We start from the raw sequence: 23,945 nt of genomic DNA on the forward strand, positions 1-23,945 counted from the left end.
GGGCAAGTAATCTAAAATATGTTAAACATGTGCATCCTTCAGCACATATTTCCACAAATATTTTCCACAAAGAAGAAAAATCAGATCAAAAAGGAAAAAACATGAGGAAGAAAACAAAATACAAAAACCAAAGGAGTGAAAATGCTATGTGCTGATCCACACGGAGTCCGACTTCATTTCTTTGAAAATGAATTTGTTTTTCTTTTTATCAGGAGTCACCATTAGAATCGGAACATATAGAACGAACACAGACTAAGGAAAGGAGATATGATTGTGGGGACCCTGAGCACCCTTCTATTCTAATGAGAGAAAACAATACTTCAAAAGGAAACTGAAAGGCATTGGCAGCCCGGAAGGGCACTTTATTAGAATAAAATAGAAAAAGATTTTAAATTCTACACAAAGCCTTTCACCACAGTCAAGATTTGTCCCCCTGTAAAATGTTTATTTCATCAAATAGACGATATTGGCAATTTTTTAACGATTTAAGTTCCAAATTCTCTCCGTCCCACCTCCTTGGAAAGGCAAGCAATTTGATTTACAAGTGATATAAAAAAGGAGAATGGTGTTATGTTAATAGAGATGTTAGATCCAGAAACCAAGGACCTGATGACTTCTTTAATGACCACAGCTAGTTCCTGACAGGCAAGTGCCCAAGAAGTCGCTGCCCTTTTGTTGCCGAGTGCTGCCCCCTTGGCCTGCTTGGGAATCGTTCCCTTCGTAGACACTGTGGTGAGGCCCATGGCAGTTACCGGTGAGTGTCCGTTCGTGGGAGCATCTGGATGATGCTGCAGTGGCCGGGGTGTGCTGACAGCCCCTCGCAAACTTAGGGCCTGGGAAATTCAAGTGCTTCGAGGCCTCCCCCGGCCAGAGTGCTTTGTTGAGTCACTCCAGCAAGGGCCACTCGGATAATGATTTCTTGTCAAAAGGGTGTGATTTGTTGGGGAAGAAATGCTCTCTCCTGGCTGCCTGGGGATTTTCTGGTTGATCACACTGCTTATGATTGCAGAGCTGTCACTATCTCAGTCACGCCCTCCTGTCATCACAACATTGGTCTTTCATTTTGAGTAATTCTCATGCCTGTTGGGTTTTTATTGTGGTCTTAGATTGTGTGGGAATTTAAGAGTAATGGATTCAGATTGAATTTCATTTTTTCTAAAGCACTGTACCTACTAATTGGTGTTTTTTAGTAAATTCCTCACAAGAGGTCTGTAAGACAGTGGGCAATACTGCAATTCCCATTTGATAGATGGGAAAAATGAGGCTCTGCCAGGAAAAGATGGCCATAGCTCCAGAGCTATGAGTCTTTGAGACTGTCTCCATGTCTTGGTTCCCGCCTTTCCCTTCACTCTGCTGTGGCCAGGCTTGACCTCTGTGCCCCGTGCAGCATCCACACAGCTGCCCAAGTATAGTGCCCGCATCCATCTCTGCTCAGGCAACTTCAGGACACAGTGTGGCTCTTGGGACCCGCCGGGCCATTCCGACCATTCCAGACCCGCCGCAGAGAGAACACTCTGCCTTGTCTCCCCCCCAGCTCCGTAAGGGACAGCGGAGGCTTGCGCACTGCCTTGCGTCAGCGTTAGCCAGATGCCAGCATTGGGACCGTGGGCAAGGAACTGATACTTTCTCAGCCTGATCTTATTATTTTTTTAATTAAAGCTTTTTATTTTCAAAACATGCATGGGTAATTTTTCAGCACTGACCCCTGCAAAACCTTGTGTTCTGATTTCCCTCCCCCTTCCTCCCCTCCAATATATGTTAAACATGGTAGAAATATGTTAATTCCAATATATGTATACATATTTATACAATTTTTTGCTGTACAAGAAAAATCAAATCAAACCAGTAAAAAATGAGAAAGGAAACAAAACACAAGCGAACCACTGCAAAAAGAGTGAAAATGCTACATTGTGTCCACCCCCAGTTCCCACAGTCCTCTCTGGTGTAGACGGCTCTCCTCTTCACAAGGTCATTGGAACTTCAGCCTGATGTTCTTTGTGTAAATGGGGCATAACAGTTACAGGAGCCATGTAAAATCTCACAGGGAGAGCCCTTGTAGACCCTCACTCTCTCCAGAAATGCTCCTTATGCTGGTGATCAGTGAGGGGGGACTTAGAACCTACTGAATCAAATCTCCCTGGAACTTTGAATTCTTCCTTTTGAATTGACCCCAAGTCAGTCAAGAATTTCAGGTTTGGATGGGCTTTGGCTCCCCCTTTTTCCCCCCATTAGAATTCCTTCCTGAACTGGAGCACTTTCTCTTCAGGTATCCGCAGGAAACCAGCTAGCGTGGGGGTGGGCTTCCTTCCCAGGCAGCCCTTTCTGCCGCTGGGCAGCCGTCCAGTTGTTAGAAAGTTCAGCCTTCGGTCGGCCTGATGTCGGCCTCTCCACAACTTCCACCCGTTGGGGACCGAGCAGAGCCAGCCCACCACCCAGCACTTATGTCTTTTCTCATGGAGTGTCTGTGAAGTTTGTCCTCAAGCCCGATGCTCCGCTAGAGTCTCGGGAGACAGAGAAAAAAGCAGGAAGAGCCCTGCCATCCAGGAGCTGACATTGTGACAGGCTAGCACTGTGCGTACAGCACGGAGGGCTGAATCATGCCAAGGGGTTAGCAGCTGGCCTTGGGCGTGGCCTCCCACCCAGTGGGTGCAGAATGGGTAGGGAAGCCTTCCTGGCAGGGAGGACAGCTCGCAGGTGATTATGTGGTGAGCCAGCTGGGCCGGGCCATGGAGGGCCAGAAGGATGCTGTGAGGCTGCCGAGAACTTCAGAGGCCTTCCTGAGCCCTTTTGGACAGGCCTTGTGCAGTAGGGCGCCCCCCCCTTCCCCCAAAGGCATCTGCAGAAGAGCCCAGGTGCCGAGGGAGGGGCAAAGGCCGCCTGATGCTCTGGGTGCTGCGGCTCTGTTTCCCCTTGGCAGAAGCTCAACCACACTCCTGCCTCTCCCCTGCATAGTCTGGGCCAGGTCCCTTCTTCTCCGAATCGCTTTACTCTTTCTGATATGGGGCCTGGCCCAGTATTCACCATGATGAAGTAGAAAGAACAACTGATGAAATCCCAGGCAGCGTGCTTGGGCAGCTGCTGGATCCAGGCTTCTCCCCATTTGACAGGAGATGTAGAGAAGGCTTCACTCACCTGTCTGTAACTGAGGGAGGGTCAGAGCCAGGATTCAAACCAAGGGCTCCCCACAAATGGAGGAGCCTGGAATTTAGTGAGATTCCCTTCCACAGAATACACAAATGTGTAAGGCGGAAGGGGCTGAACTACATCTGACTCTTAGTGGGTGCAGGCCATTTGGAGGTTTCTTGGCAAAGGTACCGGACTAGTTTTCCACTTCCTTCTCTAGCTCATTTTACAGATGAGAAGACTGAGTGTGATGGGGTGTCTGAGAGATGGAGTTCTGACTCCAGCCCTGACACACAAGTGCGGGAACAAACCCGATTCCTTCAGAAGGCTTCTTCCTTCCCTCGGCACCCTTGTATGTGGTCCTATGGGAGGGCCCAACATGAGCCGGGCTGCTACCTGGATGGGGCTTTTGGAGAAGCTGTGGCCAATGGGAGGGTTCAGACTGGCTTATTTGTCCCCACAGAGGCGTGAGCTGCTGCTGAAGGAATTTGAGAGAGGAGCAAATATTGCATTAAGAACAGCCCTAGGAAGGAGAGTGTTGGTAACAGGTTGTAGGCAGGTTCAGTCAGTTGTGCAGACTCCCAGCTGGAGCCATGAGCAGGTTGCCCTTGTACTCCCATCACGGTCTTTGGCAGAGGGAAGGCCGCTGGATTGCTCACCGGGCCGGAGTGGGGCTCCCTTTGCTCGGTCCCATTGCTGCAGTTCAGATCAGCATGGTGGCTGAGCTCTGGCTGTCCGAAAGATTGTGTCTTTTTGCACTTCTTCATCCTCACCTTACCTCCAGGTGATTTTTTCTTGTCAAGTTTCCTATGTTGCTGCCTCGAGAATGACCAAATGCAAAGATTGAAAAATTAGACCTGATCCCTTGAGCATCCAGTTGTGATGGTTGTTGGATTCCTGACCGGTGGCAAGGGACCGAGTCTTCTCATTGTCAGCATTCTCCCTGATAAAACTACCTTCCTCTGGCATCTCCCAGAGGGGGAAGGCTTAGGGGTCTCCAGGGCAGGAATCCGGCTCAGTCCGGACTCCTTCGCCCCATTGCCCCTTTCCACATGCCTTCAGGCTTCCCCCACCTGCTGTCTGAGATATGCCCCTAGCTCTGCCATTTGCAGATCCTCACATTATTCAGGCATCCCCATTAATGTGGTTCCGCGTCTCTCCTTTTTGTGGCTGTCTCGACTTCCTTTCCTTTCCTTTCCCTCTCTTCTTACGTCTCTGCAGTCTGGCGTCTCGTTTTTTATCATTCTTCATCTTCTACCATTCTTTATTGTTCTTCTCATCCATTAATGGACACCGCTGTCTCCAAAGTCTCCAAAGGTCCAGTGGCCTTTTCTTTGTCCCCTTCCTGCCTTTTCTCTCTCGGCTCTTAGGACCTCACCCTCTCCTATAGGACGAGTCCCTGTAGGTCTTTTGCTGGATCTTCACTCTGGCCCTGTCTGCCAGCTGTGGGTGTCCGAGCAGCCTCCTCCTGGGTCTCTTGTGTTTCTAACCTCTCCCTTCTTCCGTTCATCGTCCATCTCGTGGGCAGATTGCTCATCCATCTCCTGGAGGAACTTCAGGCTCCCTTGTGGCCCTAGCATAAATGCCAGTTACTATCATTGATCTTTCCAGACTGAAGTCCCGGGATTTCCCTCTGTGCATCTTTCATCCATCTCTCCTTGGTCAGCAAGCGAGTACTGCTCTCAGTCATCAGCCCTCTGAAGATAGGGCTGGTCGGACTTCTTAAGGCTTTCAGAAGTGTTCACTCTTCCAGTGCGGTGCTTCTACTGGACGTAAGTCAGATCTGCAGATGAGACAGAGCTAGAGTGGGAGATGATGGTCAAGCTGCAAAGCGATTTCAACAGCTGAGGATGGTGGGTCAGTTTCAGTTAGGTGAGATTAAGGAGGCTGACGGAAAGCCCTGTGCTTGGGATAAGTTGAGTGCACTTGGCAGAGTTGTTGAGCCTTAAAAAAAGACGACTTGGGGAAAAAAGGAAATGTGCCGGTGATCTGGAGAAAGCTTAGCTGTGCTTTTCTTGGCCTGAGGGATCAGTTAGGGCCAGTGAGTGTTTTCCAGAAGCAAATGTAGAAGCTGCCAGGAATCTGATGAGATTTACTCTGGAGGCCCATGATGGTGCGCACAGTAGGCTCTTGATAAATGCTTATGAGTTAAAGTTTTCAAGTAAGATGCATGATCACTTGGTTAATCCATTAGAGAAGATCTTGGTTCTTGGTAGGATATTGAGATTCTGAATCTGCCTTATGACAGGGAAGGCTCCCCTTCTGTGGCCTAGGAGGAAGAAAACCTTAGAGCTTGCCTATAGACTGTGCTATAAGCACAGACTTGCTGTGAGCTTATTGTGGCTTGGGATACTATGACAATATGTTACCTTCTGGTTTGACTTTTTTCTCTTGGGATCCAAAAATTAACCTGATAGGAATTTATTAGAACAAGGTCCAGCCTCTGATAAACCCTATAATGTTGTGGCAGAGTCAATCCAGGAATAGCTAGACTGGAATCCATCTTCCCACATTTGCTAGCTGTGTGACCATGGGCCCTGAGCCTGTTTCTCTCATCTCTGCAGAGAACCTCCTTTTTTCAAACCCTATGGCACGAATTTTTGATAATTCAGTGTTGCATTTTGCAAATTCGAAAAAAAACATTTATTAATAAAGAAAAATTATAATCATATATGGAGGTGATCGGGAAAACCCATGAAAAGCAATAAAATGCATTGGGGGGAGGACAGTGGGAAGTGGGCAGATTTATTCTGCTGGGGAGCTGAGAATTAGAATAATCTTTTAAAAGTGAAATGATGCTGTGGGTGAGCTCTTCAGGGTTGTTCGCACCTTTGTCCCTGGAATGGCGTACCTGTGGAGACGTTCACAACAGGACTGTGATGCTTTGTCTCTTCTGTTTCCCAGCTTAGTCACTAAGCTTCGGTTTCTGTCTGTGAAGTGAAGGAGCCTTGCATTTTTCAGCCGTTATGTAAGAGAGGATAATGTTGAGTGTTGGAGGACGCCATCCTCTCATCCTTTGAAAGGAGCTTTACTCTAGAGCTGCAATCTGTACTCGGAGATAGGACCCTTTCCAGAGCATGACTGCAGTTAGTTACATGAGCCTCTCTAAAACTTTTGCATGCTCCTAATCCTGATGTTCAAGTCCTTCCACAACATCTGTTTTCTCATACTGCTTTCCCTGGATTCAACACCAGTCAAACTGGATTCCTCACCGGCCTGCTCATCTCCATGTGTTCAAAGCCTGGTTCCTCCAAAATTGCCCCCTGCTGGAAATGATTTCTCCATCTTGGAATTTTTCAGGGCACGTCATTGTTTGGATCTTTTTTCATTTATTCACCTAATTAATTGTGTGCGTAGCTGTGGCTTCTCCTCTTAGAAGGTCTTAGAAGAGTGGGAGAATGTTATTTTCCCTTCTAGAAAATAAGGGAAAATAAGAAAAACAATTTTCCTTATAGAATTCAAGTGAACAATCTTAGATCCTGCATAAATTCTTGAGTCGAATCAACTCAATCAGATATAAGCAGAACCTTCATTTTGCTCGGGAATTTGTTGTGAATTTCTAATTTCTGTGGTGGCTGAGAATCGGAAAATCTTGGGGGGAACATAGTAAATCTTGGTGCTGCTTTTGGATGGGCATCTAAAGATGAATGCTTCTTCCGGATCCTTAATTTGCAGATCTTCTCTGCGGATTCCTTCTGGCAAGGCAGTGGTACCTGCGGTAGGGCCTGGGCTTTCCAGGTTGCTTTTGGTGGCTCCTGGTTTGGGCGAGAGATGAAGCGCGGTGGGCACAGAGTAGAAGGCGCTTTTTGGATATGGATTTGACAATCTGTTTTAGCAGGAGAGACACTGCTGGGCTCTGTCTAGGCTTTGGTTTGAGCACTCCAGACCAGCTTCTGTGATGGCTGACCCCCCCCCAGTCTCAGGCATAACGGTTAAGAAATGGCTGTAATGGGGTTCTTATGGGAGAAAAATTGGGTTTTTAAAGAGGCGCTGTGCTGCAGGTGGGCCTAATTCTCTCCTTCTGTCAAAGCCAGGCTCTTCTACTTGGAGAAAACTGCTTCTGTCCCGAGGGCGAGCTGGCCAGGATGCTGGCGTCAAGCCGGAAGCCACAACGCTCCTCCCAACCCTGCCATTGGTCCCCTGGGTGGTTTCTGCTCCAGGCCACCCTCCAGTCATCCTTCAGATTAATCAGACTCAAACATAAGTCCCACCATGTCATCTTTGAAACCTGAGTGGCCCCATCCCTGCCTCCAGTAGCAAATACAAAGCCCTCTGGTTGGCTTTTAAAGCCCCATATAATTTACCTCCTCTATTAAGGGCCCATGGACTTCTGGCTTTTTCTCTCTGGGAGTTTGCGCTTGCTCCTCATCGCCTCCCGGGCCTTTTTGGCTCCCTTCAAATCCCAGCTTCGGCTCGCCTTCCTCGGGAAGCCGCCTTTGGTTCCCCTTCTCTCCTGTGATTGGTGGGCACTTTCGTGTCTGCACATTGGCTCCCGGTAGAGGTCAAGGTCAAGGCCTGTACTTTGATGTTCTTCATATTCCCAATGTGCTAGCGACTGGCACACAGTAGGTGCTTAATAGTTATATACTAACGTTACCTCTGTGTTCCTCAGGTTCGTACCCTCAAAAAGTAAATTAGAATAATCTGTAAGACCAGCCTGTGATTCTGACATCTGTGGGATTTTTGAAGCATCATTTCAAATTGGGACTAATTGATGGTAGCAGCATATATAGGTACAGAAGGTCCTGGGCCAATATAGCTCCATGTTTGAGGAGACAGCAACCTTGGGGCTTCACTTTGGTACCCGCTATGGGACCTGGTACTGTGCTGGTGGGTCCTTTACCATTTGTTGAGAACAGTTCGATAAGCACTTGTTACTATCCAAGCAGTCATGACCCCGAGAACCTGGGACCACAGGGGGTGAGGCGGCCTGGGGCCCCGGTAGCTCCAGGAGGCTCGAGTTCTGTGTCACCGAAGTTGGCTTAGGGGGAGATGCCCCGAGTTGGCCGCTGTGACCTGGTTGTCCTGGGCGGGCCCACGGGGCATCTCTTCCAGAGAGTCTCACGTCCCTTCTCTGTCTCTTCCAGTTCCGCGTATGACAATGTCAACAAGGTCCGAGTGGCCATCAAGAAAATCAGCCCCTTTGAGCACCAGACCTACTGCCAGCGGACCCTGCGCGAGATCAAGATCTTGCTGCGCTTCCGCCATGAGAACATCATCGGAATCAACGACATCATCCGGGCCCCGGCCATTGAGCAGATGAAAGACGTGTATCCTTTGTGGGAAGCCTGGAGCATGAGTGGGGGAGATCACAAAGGGCCTGGGTCTCAAGTCCTCCCCCTCTAGCTGGGGGTCGCTGTAAATGTATGCACATGCTCGCCCTTTCTAGGCCAAGGAGATCCCTGGGCTAAAAGAGGTAGACACTTCACAGATGAGGAAACTGAGGCACTCAGTGGGCCAGTGACTGGTGTAGGCAGTTCGACCCAAGGCCCTCGACCTGTTTTTCTCATCTTCCTCCTGCAGAATGGAAGAAGACTTTGGGGGGTTGGCACTGTAGGGCGGGCTCTGACCACAGTCCTTCTCACACCCTATCAGCCTCCTTGTCACTTCCTTCTTTTTTTTTCTGAGACAATTGGGGTTAAGTGACTTGCCCAGAGTCACACAGCTAGGAAGCGTTAAGTGTCTGAGGCCAGACGTGAATTCAGGTTCTCCTGACTTCAGGTCTGGCGTGCTATCTACTGCACTAACTAGCTGCCCCATCTCCCTGTCACTTCCTTCCCCCAAACTGCGAGCTGGCCCGGGGCATCGGGGAGGCCCCTTCTGCCTAGGGATCCCCTGGGCTGTGGGGCTTGGAGTCAGAGATCGGGATTTAGCTCTCTGCCCTTTCCGGACCCCTGGCACCCTGGGCAAGTTAGGGCCTCCAATTCCCCCAGAAAGGGGAGGGGGAGCTGCTTGTGAGGATGGCCTGGGACTGAGGGGTGCCCTCGGGGAGGGAAGGGCCGGGCGTGTGCACAGGGCTTGTGCTGTCCATGGGGCTCCCCCCGTGCCACTGAATGGCGCTTTCTGATGTCGGTGGTTCTCCTTAATCCTCTGTGCAGATACATAGTCCAGGACCTCATGGAGACAGACCTTTACAAGCTCTTAAAGACACAGCACCTCAGCAACGACCACATCTGTTATTTCCTTTATCAGATCCTAAGAGGTTTGAAATACATCCATTCAGCCAATGTTCTGCACCGGGACCTCAAGCCTTCCAATCTGCTACTCAACACCACCTGCGATCTCAAGGTCAGGGCCTTGGCCCCTGGGGGTGGGGTCCCGAGTCTTCTGTCTTGGCCCTTCGGCGCCTTCCCCGGGCGTCTGTCCGGGCCCTTGGAGCAGAACTCTTCTTGGAGAGCCCGGGAGAACGGGGTGACTTCTCCTCAAGTTCTTAAAGAACAGTTGCTACTAACACATCCCCCTTTTGTGCTTCCAGGTTCTCACCCCTCATGCAGCTCCCACCTGTCTGGCTTCATTGACCCCTGTGCAGAGTTTGTTATTCCGAGGAGAGAGAAAGAAAGTGCTTAGGGAGCCTGGGCTCAGGGCGAGGCGACCCTGTAGAAAAGCCCCCAGACCACAAAGCAGAGGCATTGCCCGCAAGTCAGGTGGAAAGAGAGGCCCCAGGCCGTGAGCCATCGAGGGCCCCAAGGACTTTGCCTTGTGGCTCAGAAGTGATTGTGAGGGTCCCGGCAAGTGCCCACCTTGCCTGTTAGAGAAGCCAACTGGGCAATATAGGTCCCCACTCCCACTGGATGAGACTGGGGGACTAGAAGCCTCAATCCTGGGGAATTAGCCCGGGCCACGTGGATTCCGCTCTTGATCCCAATGTTTCTGTTTATTGCACAAAAGGACTTTATATTGAAAGTAAGGAGTCCTCTCTGAGTCTTGGCAAGCTGAGGGTCAAACTAGGAGTTTGCTGCCCTGAGATGCTTTTGTTGTTGCTAAGATGGGCCAGAGCACGCTTTCAGCCTTGTAGGGCGGCTGTTCCCTGTCTCGCCCTAGGCATGGGACTTTCCCATGCTAGGAATTTTGCTCCTCCATCCAGGGGAGGCTCGGCCAGCTTGGATCACTGGGCCAGTCGTCAGCCAGAGCAGTGACTGCTCGCAGAGGCTGAGGAGTCAGGTGTACCGTTAGCTGACTCAGTTTGCCATCATGGAAGATCCTTCCGAGGTCAGTGGAGCTCTGTTTGGCCCATCTGCCTCCTGGTGCCGGCTCATGGGCCGAGGTACCTTCCTCTAATTGGGGAAAAACCATCCTAAGAACGGCCGCGGCTTTCTGCGGTGCCGTGCGTACCTCCGAGGCTGCTCAATCTGTTAACTCCCCGATGAGAACATGTAAAAAATGTAAAAATGGTGCTCGATCTCTCTTCTTGGCTCTTAGCACATCTTCCCTTGTGTCCTTCTATCGCCATCTGTGTTCCGTTCCCTCTCTTAATTGTCAGCTCTTGGAGGGTCAGGGCTGTGTTGTAGTCTTCTGTAGTCTCCAAGCACTTCTTACCTCCGGAAACCCGTCAGCCTGTTTCATGGGGCTGCGTTGCAGTCTTGGGGGGGGAAGGGGGGAGGAGTTCTTTCCCTTGTGCAGATTGAACCCGACTCGAGCTCCCCCGACTCTTCTTTTCCTTGGAGGTGTAGCCCGTACCACATGCCTTTTCATTTTCAGGAGGTATTCATCTGAATGCATTTGGCAGCTGGAGGTGTGGTTGTGTTCACTCTGCAACCCATCATGTGGGAGTGCCATTGATAAGGATGGGCGGGAGAGGTGAAAATTTGTGCAGGCCTGTATCCAAGGTTTCTCCCTCTTATGCTTGTGTTTTGAGGAATACTGCAATTTAAATGGATTTGCTTTTGTTTTAAAAAAAACACATACACACACAGATGTACTCCAGTTTTGAGAATTGTGTGTGGTTTTCCCCTCCGTTTTTTAGCTTTAAATTTCTCTTAATACTGGCTGTCTTTTAAAATCTGGATTGATCATCGTGATTATTACAAGATTATTTCAGATTGTATCCTGAGAAATGGCGGCAGAAGAATTGAAGAATTACCTATTTGTCTTACATTTAAGAAAAAATTTACGTTCTGATCTAATTCTTAAAAGCATAGAAATTGTTTATTCAGTTTTCTTTTTCTCCTCTTCTTTTTAATTGATTGCCCATCATCTCAGTCAGGTAGGATTCATCATTGGTATTCTGGAATGCTGGCCCATCAAGGCACTAATCTTGATTAATCTTCATCTTCAGGCTTTCAGAATTGTGGTGGTGATGGGTTTTATTTTATTTTATTTTTTTTCAGTGTTGACTGGAAACTTCAAATTGCATTAGTTTGTATGAGTTCATAGTTTTCCCCAGTCTTCTCTTTAATTTCAGGCAGTTAACCGAAAAAAAATTTATTAAGCTCCTAGTACATGCCAGGGTAACTGTTGATTGCTACAGCGTAATTTCATTCCCATTACATGATTATGCATAATTTGTTCTGCATTTCCCTCTTGTGGTACCTTCTTGGTTTCCGGTTCTTTGATACCACAAAGTGAACTATTATAAATAGTTTTGTAACTATATGTCTAGTTCCTCTTTCTTTGTTTTGGGGCTATAGATTTAGTAGTGCTTTCTCTCTGTTGTCCAGATAAATTTTCTTTTTCTTTTTGTTTTTTTAGAACTGAAAAAGTAAGTTAAGTAGGATTGCCGTACTGTTGGCCCAGCCCAACCATGAACTGTTTTATCCCTCTTCTTATTGGGTTGTGTCAAGAGTGTTTTATATTTATATTCTTATATCTCCTAGGTGTATCTAGGTTGCTAGGCTCCCAAATATTTACCCATACATCCTCTAGTTTTTGAAGTGGAATTTCTTTTTCTAAGCTCTTCTCACTTGATTTTTATTGGTTTTTATACACACACACACACACACACTGATGAATTATGTAGATTTACTTTATTCTACAGATTGGTTAAAGTTTCAGTTCATTTTCCTTTGATGCTTTGGAATTCTCCAGGCTCATATTATTTGGAAAAAACAAAACAAAACTTCCTTTTTTTCTGATACATGTTCATAACATTTCTTTTTCTTTTCTTATTCCAGTAACCGTTATTTCTAGCAATTTGATCCAGTAGAAATGGTGACAGTGGACATCTTTTATGCTGCCTTAGTTTTAGATATATTCTCTTGATCATGTTAAGGAAAGATAGATTTATTTCTGTGTTTTTTAATGTTTGCAATAGAAACAAATGTTTGCCTTTACTGATTATAATCATTATTGTTATCAATATAATCCCTTATGTTAATGATTTTCCTAATATTAAATCAACTTTATGCTTTTGCTAGAAATTCAGTCTGGTCACTGGGTGTATGGGCATTAATATTGATCTGTGCTTTTCTTTCTGTGGTTTGATTCTCCCTGTTTTAGGGAATTAAGATATATTTAAGGAGTTTAACATAATTCTTTTCCTATTTTTGTGTAATTTTGGAATTGTTTTTTCAATATTTTACAGGATTTGTTTTCACATGAATCCAAGGAGTTTTTCAGGGAGAGGGGACTAATTTGTCTTAGTTGATTTCCTTTTCTGAAATTAGTTTTTTAAACTTATCTAATATGGCAGCAGCTAGGGAGCACATTGGATAGAACACTAGCTCTGAAGTCAGGAAGACCCGAGTTCAAATCTGGCCTCACTTAACATTTCCTAGCTCTGTGACCCTGGGCAAGTCATTTAACCCCAATTGCTTCAGCAAAAAAAAAGAAAAGAAATAATAATAACAAAAGAAATAAATAATCAAACTTCATTTCACTTCATCTAAACATTTTATGTCTTTGTAAAAACTCATACCTTTAATTTAACTTATTAACATCTATTTGGGCAAAATAGACTGCAATGATAATTATTCATTTCTTTATTTTTCATTTTTGTTACTGATTTTCATGAATTTTCCAGGAGAAATGTGATGGGATCAAATATTCAGAGATGATCCATCTCACTGAGCAGGAGCACGCCACTGAGTTTTATATAAAGGAAATTTGCTGGCATTTGATGGGACATTCATTAGATCTTGGAAACTGACCGTTGTGAAACACTATATTGGCTTTAAAATATAATCTCTGTCTTATTAAAGTGGGATTGGCGTAGTCATTTGCCGAGTGCTTTATACTTCGGATTGATTGGGTATCTAAGTGACTCCATTTTTTCCTTCTCCAGATCTGTGACTTTGGCTTGGCTCGTGTTGCAGATCCAGACCATGACCACACAGGCTTCCTGACGGAATATGTGGCCACACGCTGGTACCGAGCACCTGAAATTATGCTGAATTCCAAGGTCAGTCACAGTTGGCTCTCCCACTTTTTCACAGGGAAATGTTCCAATATTGGAAAAGATGTAGAATTTCATCAGTTCACGTCCTCCCACTGATTATCCTTGGCCTCTTCATGTCTTGGTCATTTTCATGAGTTGCAATGGCCAAAAAACAGTCAACTTCACAGTGGGCCTGGTTCTTGGACAGTGGATACTCGCTCCTCCCAAATTTTTTCTGCCCTGATTGGGCCTGCTAATGCTTGTATTTCATTGGTGGAGCCACCAGTAGCCCAGGGCCCTCACTATACCACGTGTCAAGAAGAACCTTAGTTGGGACATGAGAGCCAAGCTCAGATAGTAAGCTAAGGTGATTGATCGATATAGCTGGGCTCTCACGCGCCGTTGTCTCTCCGGCTCATCAGTGATTCCATAAATTTGGGGCTGAATGGCTCCGTAGACTTTGTTTGACTGACACCTCAGAACCCTGGAAGTTGGGAGTAGAGGAAGGACCTAGAGTGTAGGGCCCAGATTCTTCAGCTGCTGGCAGAGGACTCCCTGGCTTACTTGGGAGACACAGATTAAAGCAGGGGAGGGACTTTTTGGAGGTCAGAGCCTGTTTGCTCATCTCTTCACAATGGGGTTTTCTGGGTATCCTGCGCTCTTCCTTGTTCTCCCAGGGTTAAACACCAACTCCTCCGTGCAATGTTGAGGGCTCCCATCCCTCCTTGCTCCCCTCTGCCTGTTTCCAGCTTGATTTCCCATGATGACCCTTCACTTGCCCTCTGCAGGCCACCATCCTGAATCTTTTCTAAACTGACGAGCACTTGCCCATGGGCTTCCTGATAGCTGCTCCCATGCTGTTCTCACTCCTTGCCAGCAGCACCTCTGTCCTCCCCCAACTCTCCTCCCTTAGATCTCTTTTCCCAGAGGGGAGGAGGGGCTCCCAGAGGTGGGTGGGTGGGCATCAGGAACCCAGAAGAGACAAATGCTCTGAGTGTCTTGAGCAGGCCTCTCTGCGGTGGAGACTCCTGTGGGGAAGGCCCAGGCCCGAGGTCTGGCCCTCCTCCAAGCCCCTTGGCTGGCTCTCTTGTGTCTTGAGGTCAGCCTCCACATGGATGGCTCCTCCCTGGCCAGAGTCACAGCGAGCACGGCCTGTGCTTTGGCCACCCTCTGGAGGCCTTCCTGCAGCCATGGGCCTCTCGGGCCTGTCCAGAGAAGCCTTGAGACCCTTCTCAGAATTGAGTGTGAACAATTGGAGGAGATACCGAGGCTCCCTTGGAGATGAATGAGAACGAAGCCGTCCATCGCTTGGGGATGTGTCCGTTAATGCCACCGGCTAACGTTGCCCCGTTGTCTCCTCCTCCCCTCCAGGGTTACACCAAGTCCATTGACATCTGGTCTGTGGGCTGTATCCTGGCGGAGATGCTCTCCAATAGACCCATTTTCCCTGGAAAACATTACCTTGATCAGCTGAACCATATTCTTGGTAAGTTCCACAGCTGGCGTGCCCTCCCTCCATTTCCAAAACTTGATCTTCCCTCGCTCGCTTTCTGGTCAAATTCAGACAGTTGGGTTTGTTGTGCAGATGCAAATTGTCCTTGTTTTTCCTTTCCCTGTGTCATCGAGAGCTTTCAAACTCCATGGGGGAGGGGGGCAGGAAAGAACGTGGCACCGTGGGAAAGGCAGTGGGGTCATTTTGTTGCTGGTACACCTTCCCCACCCTCCTGTGGATATGCTCATGTGTTTGTGTGCATGGAGCTGTGTTTGCTGGTTCCCTGCTTGACAACTTTCACCATGTGGAGAAGAGTGGGAGTTGCAGAGCTCTTGCGTTCAAGGGCTAGTCTCTTAACAGTTAGCTTTGTGATGAGCCCCTTCTCTCGGGCTCAGTTTCCCCATCTAAAAATAAGATGGATGATTTTCTCTTAGACATTTCCAAATCCTTTCTTTTGCTAGGCATTCTTGGATCCCCGTCACAAGAAGACTTGAATTGCATAATCAACTTAAAAGCCAGGAACTATTTGCTCTCCCTTCCTCACAAAAACAAGGTGCCATGGAATAGACTCTTCCCCAACGCTGACCCCAAAGGTACGGTTCCCACCATTTGGCCAGCCCTAGATTTTCAGACTGGGAATTCCCTGCCATAGTTAGGGACCTGAAAATGTTAGGTGCTGGCAAAAGCTTTTGTAAAGAAGCATTTGCATCATTTGATTAATTTGATTGCTGTTTGGGCTGGGAGGAGGTGGGGAGCGGGGACGGTGTGATGGAAAAAGACCCAGGAGCCAGTCGTTTCAGCTCTGCTTTCTGGAGTCCTTGTTTGCCCAGAGCTGCTCTTTTGTCTTGGTTTGGGGCCTGGAGGCAGGAAGATTCGGCGTTCTTGCTCTGGGAAGCACCAGTGGCCCATCAGTCTCTTTTCCAACCTCTTTGCTTAGGTTTTTGATCAGATTGTAGATGCGTTGGGGTGGGTCTCCTTCAGAGAGACCTTTCTTGGGATGTACACTTGCACCTGCATCCTGTCTTACTCGGGAGATCGGGGTATGCCCTCCCATTGAGTTATGTCACCTAAGCAGTTCCCTAAAAGGATAGAGATTGAAACGTCCCCAGTCTGATTTGCTGGCCAAGCTCGCCATGACTGCGCTTAATCCCTTTCTGCGGCTTCAGTCGGGAGGTTGTGGGCATCTGTCACTGTCCCCATCACAGGGAGTACCCAGTCCTTGGGGCATTTGGGACGGGAACTCGATGTCAGGAAGCTCAGAGAGGTCCGACAGCCAGTAGGGGAATTCTCAGTATTGACGAGGACGGGGTATCCCGAGAGGCCAAGGGAGGGCACTGTGGGCCTCGGCAGGGAGCAGCCAGAGTGAGCCCTGGGCACTCTGGGGAAGGGAATGATCCTCGGGGGAGACGGGCTGGGTGTGACGACTCCACGGCAAGGTCTATGCTCAGAGTGACTCTGGCTCTGGTGTCCCGCCTCTGGAGTACCCCACTCTGGGGTACTCTCCGGGCTGGCTGCATGCCCCAGCCTCCAGAGCCGTGGGTGTTGGGGGCCAGCTGATGTCGCGGAGCTCCTTTACATTAGATAGCTTCTGTCACAGACCCTCTTTTTTCACACCAAACATGGTTCTCGTTCTAGCTCTGGATTTGTTGGATAAGATGCTGACATTTAACCCTCACAAGAGGATTGAGGTGGAGCAGGCGCTGGCCCATCCCTACCTGGAGCAGTATTACGACCCGAGTGATGAGGTGAGAGGGGAGCATCCAGGGGGCAGCTGCCAAATACCGGGAGCTCCTGGGGTCCTTCCTGCCACGCTCCAGCCTCAGCATGGCCATCTCCCCAGCCGCCGCCATCTCCCACATCACATAACCAGTCAGGCTGAGTTTGGGCCGTTAGAAAAGAGCACCAGGGAGGGAGGCCAGGAAAGTGTAGAGCGCTTTTATGATTTCTAGAGCTCTTACATGTCTTGGATTTTACATGCTCGAAGGCCCTGTGACCATCTTGTGTTCTTGGCAAAGCCATGACCGTTCGCAGGGCCCCGCCTTGTGCCATGGTTCCCTAACCATTGAAAGCTCCTGAACGTCGGGCATTGAGAACGAGGGCCCCGGAAGCCATGTGGGAGCTTCAGCTCCCTCGGTCCCTTGTGACCTTCTGGCAAGCCCTTTGAGCTCCTTGTGTGTACCTGAGCTGGGCCGGGCACCGAGGCCAGGAGGCCCTCCGAGTGCTGAGCCTTTGTAGCCACTCCCCGGGATGGTCTGGGCAAAGCGCATCCCTTCCACCAGAGAGGTTCCTGAGAGAAGTCACTGTCTGTGGTGCACGAAGCCTCTTCCCCCCCAGCCAGGGGGGTCTTTTCCCTTTGTGTTTCCCCACCCTCCTGTCTCCACACTTAGCATAGACACTAGGCTCATCACTGGCTCTCTTCGGTGACTTCAGAAGTCATTCACTCTCGCACTCCCGTTTCCCCTTCTTTAAATTGGGAGATATAATTCCTGTCCTGACCTGTTTCCCAAGAGGGCTGGGCATCACTTGGCTGGGATCATGCACATTCTGAGTTGCCGAGGCCACGGATCCCCCCTGCCTCCCTGCACCCCTTCTGGCTCTGACCTTATCTCCAAACCCTGTGGTGGGTGGTAAGCCCCAGGGAAGGGATGTTTGTGGGGGCCCCTTGCAGAGCCCCATCCCCCGAGCCCAGGGGAATGTAAGGCGGCTCCTTCCTCTGACAGTGGGCACTGATGGCCACGGATACGGGCCAGGCTTAGAAATGGGCCACTTGGAGCTTGAAGCACATTTTCTCAGAGAAAACAGTGGTTTATTATTTTTTTTTTTTTATAATAAATTTTATTTTATTTAATAATAACTTCGCATTGACAGAATCCATGCCAGGATAATTTCTACACGACATTATCCCTTGCAATCACTTATGTTTCGGAAAACAGTGGTTTAAATGGAGGTAGATCGCAGAGCATCCATAAATGCCTGATTAACCCACAACGTCTCTTAATTATAGGACTGGCAACTCGAACATCATGTGATAACACAGTTTCTGTGGTCTTCTGTGCCCGATGGTGGGAGCAGAGATTTCCCACGGATGGGGTCTGTCCCTGGGGAAGGAGCAGGGAGATGTATTTATGGAGCCTGCTTAACATGGCCCCAGGAAGGCTTTCATTGCCTCGATTTCTCTGGGCAGTCTTGGTGAAGTGAAGGGAGCGGGTGGAATCTGTGTGATGACGTTGAGCGGCTTCCGGGAGCGGTTCCTCCGGGAGCGGTTCCTCCGGGTGGCCCCTCGGCCACCAGTTTTTGGGCCCTGACCCAGACTGCTGCCACTGTCGCTCACAGTCTATTGTACTGGCACCTCTAGGGCCTAAAGCACATTCACTCCTTCCAAAGAAAAAGGAAGCAGTGGGCTTTCCTGAGCCACCACAATGTTTCTTTTTCCAGCCGGTCGCCGAAGCCCCGTTCAAGTTTGACATGGAACTGGATGATCTGCCCAAGGAGAAGCTGAAAGAACTGATCTTTGAAGAGACGGCTCGATTCCAGCCTGGATACCGATCTTAAACTTTGACAGGTAAGTTCAGCTTCTCTGTGAATTAGGTCTGAGACGGCCTGGGACCCCACGGGCCTGCAGCCTTTTGTTGGGCAGTCCCCTCTTCTCTGGTAAGGGGAGTGATGGGCCCTTCCGGGGCCTCTGTCTTTTAAACCCCTGTAGGCCAGCATGGGGTGGGGTTGTGGGGGGATCCATACCCCTTAGGCTGGGGGTGTAATGGAGGCCTCTTTAGTCTCACCTCCATGTCAGACTGGCCCCAGCGGGGCCGTTTTAAGTCATGCGCTCTCCACTGCTGACTGAGGTCTTTACTGGGGAGAGCCCTGGTATATTTTCCTAGCCAGACACGTTGATCCTTCATCAGGGCCTCTAGTGGCAGGTGACCCCAGGGGCAGCTGAGGATGGGGCTCCCTGGAGGGGCTAATTGACTGAAGCTTAAAAAAGGTGGAGCTGAGTGGGGCAGCCTTTCCTGGTGCATGAGTGGTCCTGTGGCCCGGGCATTTGAGGGGCCCATCATTGGCAGCTTACCAGACGTACCCCAGGAAGGCGGGAATGTCATTCGTGGGCTCTGCCCACCTGTCCTTGTTCCCCGTCTCCCCCAAAATCTTTCCTTGAGTCCCCTGTTGGTCCATCTAGAGCTTTTTGAAGCAGCTTTGAAGGGAAAGATCCTAAAAGGGAGAGAAGAATAAGAAGGGAGTCTGCTCCGGCTTGGGCCGCAGCTTGGGCCACCATGTTTCCTTAGTTTGGCGGGGGCTGCGGAATGATGGGACAAGGCTGGATGACAGTCCTGGAGCAGTGGCCATCCCATGAGGGCTTAGGATGCTCTTACAGCCGTGGGGAGGGTGCCCTGGGAAAACCGCAGCGGGGGCAGCCCCGAGGAGCCCCTTAGCCTGGGAGGATGCTTGAGAGGCCTGCGGGGGGCAGGAGGACAGGGCAGGGCAGCTAATGGAGATGGGAAGAGTTCGGGGGTGGCATCCGGCTGTGCTTGGAGTCCCGTGGGATAGAGCAGGGCCCTGAGACATATTTGCTGGTAGTCCTGCCCCAGAGGGATCGAGCGGGTGGTCCTACCTGTGGTCATCCTGCCTGCTTCCACAGGTGCTTGGGGCCACGCTGAGGCCGTGAAGGCTCAGCCGCAGCCCCCCCTCACGCCCCTCTCTTCTCTCCGCAGGGGACCCTGACACGCTCTGCGGGGACGCTCCTCTCCCTCCTCGGTCCTCGGCCGCGTCCCTCTGGCCTGTCTCGGCTCTCCACTTTGCCTCCTCGGGGCCGTTCCGAGGGGCAGCTTCTGGTAGTTGTGGCTTCTTTGCTTTTGATGAATTCTCTCAGCCTGAAGAATCGTGATCGCCACTCCCGCGTGTGTCCCCCATTGGTGGCCTGTCCGAGGACACTGACCGCCCCCCTTCGTCCAGTCTTCTGCTCGCTTTCCGGTTTGAGAGAGGCGGCGGCTCCTCCCCCTCCCGGCCCCCGGACTCACAGGCATGGCTTTCCCTGTTGTGTCGGAGGGAGCTCCCTTAGGACTGTTTAGGGCACTTTACGTCAGTGACGCCCCTTGTTTGCACTGGGACTTTGAACCCCACCTGCTTGCCCCCGCAGGACATCATTGGCATTGATCTTCGGCCACCGGGTCTCTCCCCCTCTTCCCCGGGGGGCTCTCGGCCGCCGTTTCCCTAGGCGCATTTAGGGTTAGGGTTGGGGGGGGGGGGGGGGAGGTCGACACTCTTGTCCTGGAGGTCAGGCCTTCCAAAGCTCACCTGATATGCAGTAGTGCGTGTTTACAAAAACGTATGCAAAAAGACCCCAGGCCAGCTGGGCTGAGTCCAGTGTGGACGCCTGCCTGTATCCAGGGGGAGGAAGGCTGCCCGCTGCCTCCTGCAGCATGACCGCCCTGCCTGCTTGTGCCCCCCCGACCCCCGTCCGTCTGGGAGGCCGGGCCCCCTCCCTCCGCTGCTCTCCTCTCCTCGTGAGAAACTCGCCTTGTTCCAGAGAATGCGCGCGCCCTCGCATGGCCCCCACCGCTTTGTGTGCACAGACCGCTGTTGTTCGCGCCCCGCGCTGATCGGGGACATCCGACCTCCGGGTACCTCTGAGTCGTTTTCCAGCCGGTACCTTGGAGACAGAATTGTTTTCGGCTTCTCATTAGCCTCGCTCCCTCCCCCCTGATTGATTTGGGCAGCGACGGGGAACGGAATCGGGAAGAGATGGCCTGCTGATGGGAACAGAGACACGCTTGTAATTGGTGGAAATAAATTTGGGTCTGCTCCCTTCACTCTGACATTAGATTTAGTTTGGCTTTTCTCTGGGCTCGTGTGCGTGGATGGGCAGAAGGGGGGGCGCCCGCACAAAGTTGCTTTGTGCCGCCCCCGGCCTTGGTTCTCCCCTCCTGAGGTGGGCAGGGAAAAGTGTGTCCTGAGAAGGCACCTGCGGGGCGTCTCGGAGCCCACCGGGGCCCCCTGCCGTTGGAACGGTTAGCCCGCCAGCTTGCCAGCTCCGCCTGAGGTCTGCGGGCTGGGCCGGGCCTCTGGTGTTCCCCCCCGGCTCCTCCTCTCCACAGCTACAATTGGCTTCTCTGAGGGGCCTCTAGAAGAGTTTGCTTCAAGGCCTAGAGTCAGAGCTGACCCTTTGGGTTCCTCGGCTTTAATTTCTTAAGGAGCGCGCATGGCTTCATCCGCCCCTCCCCTGTGCTTTTCAAATGGATTTCTCTAGCACATAGATTTAGAACTGGAAGACTTAGGCCCACTCCCTCCCCTATCTCCATCCCCCTTTTTTACAGATGAAGACACTTGAGGACGACAGAATTCAAGTGCCGTGTCCAAGGTCACACGTGTGGTAAACGGGGGCTGGATTTGAACCCAGATTTCCTGCTTCCAAACCCAGCCCCCTTTTCTACAAGACCCCACCGCCCCCTTTGTCTCTGTATTTAGAGGTTGGTCTTCAGCTCCTCCTCCCACCACTGCCTTGGGGTCTCACTAACCTGGTGCTCTGGGCAGCCCGTTGGGACGGCGCCGAGGCCTTTGGCCGCTAGCGTGTAGTCGTTCTGGGTGGCGGGCGTGCCGCCCGAGGCCTCGGCCCCCACCCTAGATATGCAATGGCCAGCCTGCCCGAGCTTCGGCTCTGCGACCTCAGAGCGAGTTAGGGGGGTCCTCCCCAGTCGGGCCTTAGAGATCACCGGCTTCTGAGAGCAGGTGAGTCAGAGCGGCCATCCTTCTGGAGAAACCCCACTACCCGCCGTCTGTTCCACATCCCATTCAGACCATTTCCGAGCAGCTATTAAGTTGGAGCTCTTTTTCTTATGTTGATATGATTTTTAAAGAACTTGGTAACTTTTGTAGTCTGTAGTATGGTACTAGTGTGTCCATGCCTGCATCTGCAAACGCACGTGATCGGGGCCCTTGCGAAGTACTTTTATATTTGTAAATCAATGTTTCCGAGTAATCCCCACTTGACGGGAAATATTTTTGTAAATGCAGCCATTTAAAAAAAACTTATTGCGCAGTCCTTCTGCCGATACTTTTCAATGAACTTGGGCTTTTAAACGGCTGTGCCGGTGGGCGTCGCGAGACCAGTGCCGCCGAGATGGCGCCGACGAGAGAGTCCGGCCAGCCCGGAGCGGCGCGGGAGGGAGAGCGGCCTCCCGGGGCCGCCGGCCGCCGCCGCCTGTGCCGTCCTCCCTCCCCTGGACCGGTTCCGTGTAGGGCGCTCGCCGGACACGTCCCAGGAAAAACGGCTTTCTTTGTACCTGCTTTGTCTTGTCGGTGCCTTTTTAGTATCGTACCCCTAACTTCTGCATAAGTGACTTAATTGATGGTAAGTTTTAAAGAACATGGAAAAGGGAGATTTTTATTAAGAATCTGAATGTATATTATTCATTGTATTGTTTTAACTGAACATTCTCTTGTGGCATTTGTGAGCTGGTTAATCTGTATAAAATGATTGTAAGTAGCAAAGGTTTCTATTTCCAGTGGACTCTTTGGATGTTGTACATGCACCTTTGGGAAAAACAAACGGCAACCTGATTCATCGAGTGTTTACTGCTTTTGACATCAAATCATTAAATTGTGGCCCTGTCTCACCCAAACACCCTTGTCCTGTGTGCTTCATTCCGGGGGCTGGGAGGACACGCTGGCGGCCCTTAGGAAGCATCTCCTGCAATCCCTATGTTTCCCCCGGAAAGCCGGCTCGGTCGTGCCGGGGCTTCGAGAGTCATCGATGGGCCGTAACATCGAGTAAAAATGGATTTGGATAGACGTAAAGGGGGGGGTTCGGGCCCCGTGGGCGACTTCATTGGGACACTGGGGGACCTGAGAAAGACAGGGAGTAAAAGCCAAGGTCTGTATGTGTCTGTGTGGGCAACAGGAATGGTTCCTCCGATCGGGAGCACAGTCTTGGATGCTCATCACATGAACAGGGTCTGGGGGAGGCAGCAGGGACCTTTGGAGCCCCCAGGTGAGGGGCCCAACCCTAACCCTAAATGTGCCTTGTCGGGCTTGGAGCCCATCAGGACCAACCACATTGACGAGAGCCAAACCCATAGGCGGGACCGTCCAGGGTGTGGGCGTTCGCTCTTCAACTTGGGAAGCCGTGATTCTCTCCCCCGCTTCCCCCGCCAACTGTCACCAGCCCATTTCCAGGGGCGACTCTAAGAACAGGATCTGAAATGGAATGGCATAGATTTGACAGGAAGTTCTTAGAGAAGAGCGTGAACACTGGGAATCCGGTCCCCATCCTTTCTCCTGTTATTCGGAGGTCTTTGCCGATGTTTTAAAGGATTTCAGGTCTCCGAAGCCCTTGGAAGTACGTGTCCTTGTCACAGGAGCTCTTGGCCAGGAGAGTTTGGGACCCGCAGTTACGGCTCATTCAATAGCCCTTAGATGAAAGGCGTGTTAGCTGGCCCCCGAACCCCGTCCAGTGTAATAGCCATGAGACCCAGATGGGGCTGGGCCACGTCCCAGACATGGCCTGCCTGCTCAAGTCCAACTCCAGACCTGGGTCTTTGAAGACTCCATTCACCGCCAGGGGAGGTGAGCATCAGTGTCTCGGAGATCTGGACGGCGTCTTTCCCAGCTGTTTTTCATTCTTGAAAAGGCCACGTAGAGGAAATCTCGTTACCTCCTGAGGTGACCCGGTCCCTTTCTGCCTTCCTCCTCCCTGCCCTAAGCTTTAGCACAGCACAAGGGCCAGCTTGGAGCTCTTGGGCAGCCGAAGACAAGCCTCCAGACCTGTGGCGGTCCTTCTGGGGCCCTCCTTCCACAAACAGACGCCTGCTCTGGGGGCCTTACTCGGCTTTCATTTCCTCTTGGCTCCTGGGACAAAGTCTGGGCAAATGTGGTCCCTCCGCAACCTTCTGGCTATTTTGTTCATTCAGAAAACGAATTACCAACTCCAACAGCAGCAGAGGAAACCGAACACAGGCCCCCCTCCTCGGAGCCAGAGATCCGCACTCTGACACCGAGGGGCCAGGAAATGCGGTCCAGCGAAAAGGT

The 23,945-nt window shown here is 50.7% G+C and overlaps 1 protein-coding gene across 2 annotated transcripts in view; it reads left to right on the forward strand.

The window, feature by feature from the left end:
• MAPK1 (mitogen-activated protein kinase 1) overlaps window positions 1-22,540 on the forward strand; it is a 55,721-nt gene extending 33,181 nt beyond the window's left edge. For both annotated transcript variants that reach the window (XM_051973286.1, XM_051973287.1), the window contains exons 2-9: window positions 8,211-8,393; window positions 9,222-9,411; window positions 13,343-13,459; window positions 14,807-14,921; window positions 15,389-15,520; window positions 16,563-16,672; window positions 18,363-18,489; window positions 19,634-22,540. In XM_051973286.1, the coding sequence (XP_051829246.1) occupies window positions 8,211-8,393; window positions 9,222-9,411; window positions 13,343-13,459; window positions 14,807-14,921; window positions 15,389-15,520; window positions 16,563-16,672; window positions 18,363-18,479 (964 nt within the window). In that variant the 3' untranslated portion in view covers window positions 18,480-18,489; window positions 19,634-22,540. The remainder of the gene's footprint in view (window positions 1-8,210; window positions 8,394-9,221; window positions 9,412-13,342; window positions 13,460-14,806; window positions 14,922-15,388; window positions 15,521-16,562; window positions 16,673-18,362; window positions 18,490-19,633) is intronic.
• Window positions 22,541-23,945: the final 1,405 nt, after the last annotated feature.

This window comes from Antechinus flavipes, chromosome 1 (genome assembly GCF_016432865.1).
Source record: "Antechinus flavipes isolate AdamAnt ecotype Samford, QLD, Australia chromosome 1, AdamAnt_v2, whole genome shotgun sequence".
Lineage (NCBI taxonomy): Eukaryota > Metazoa > Chordata > Mammalia > Dasyuromorphia > Dasyuridae > Antechinus > Antechinus flavipes.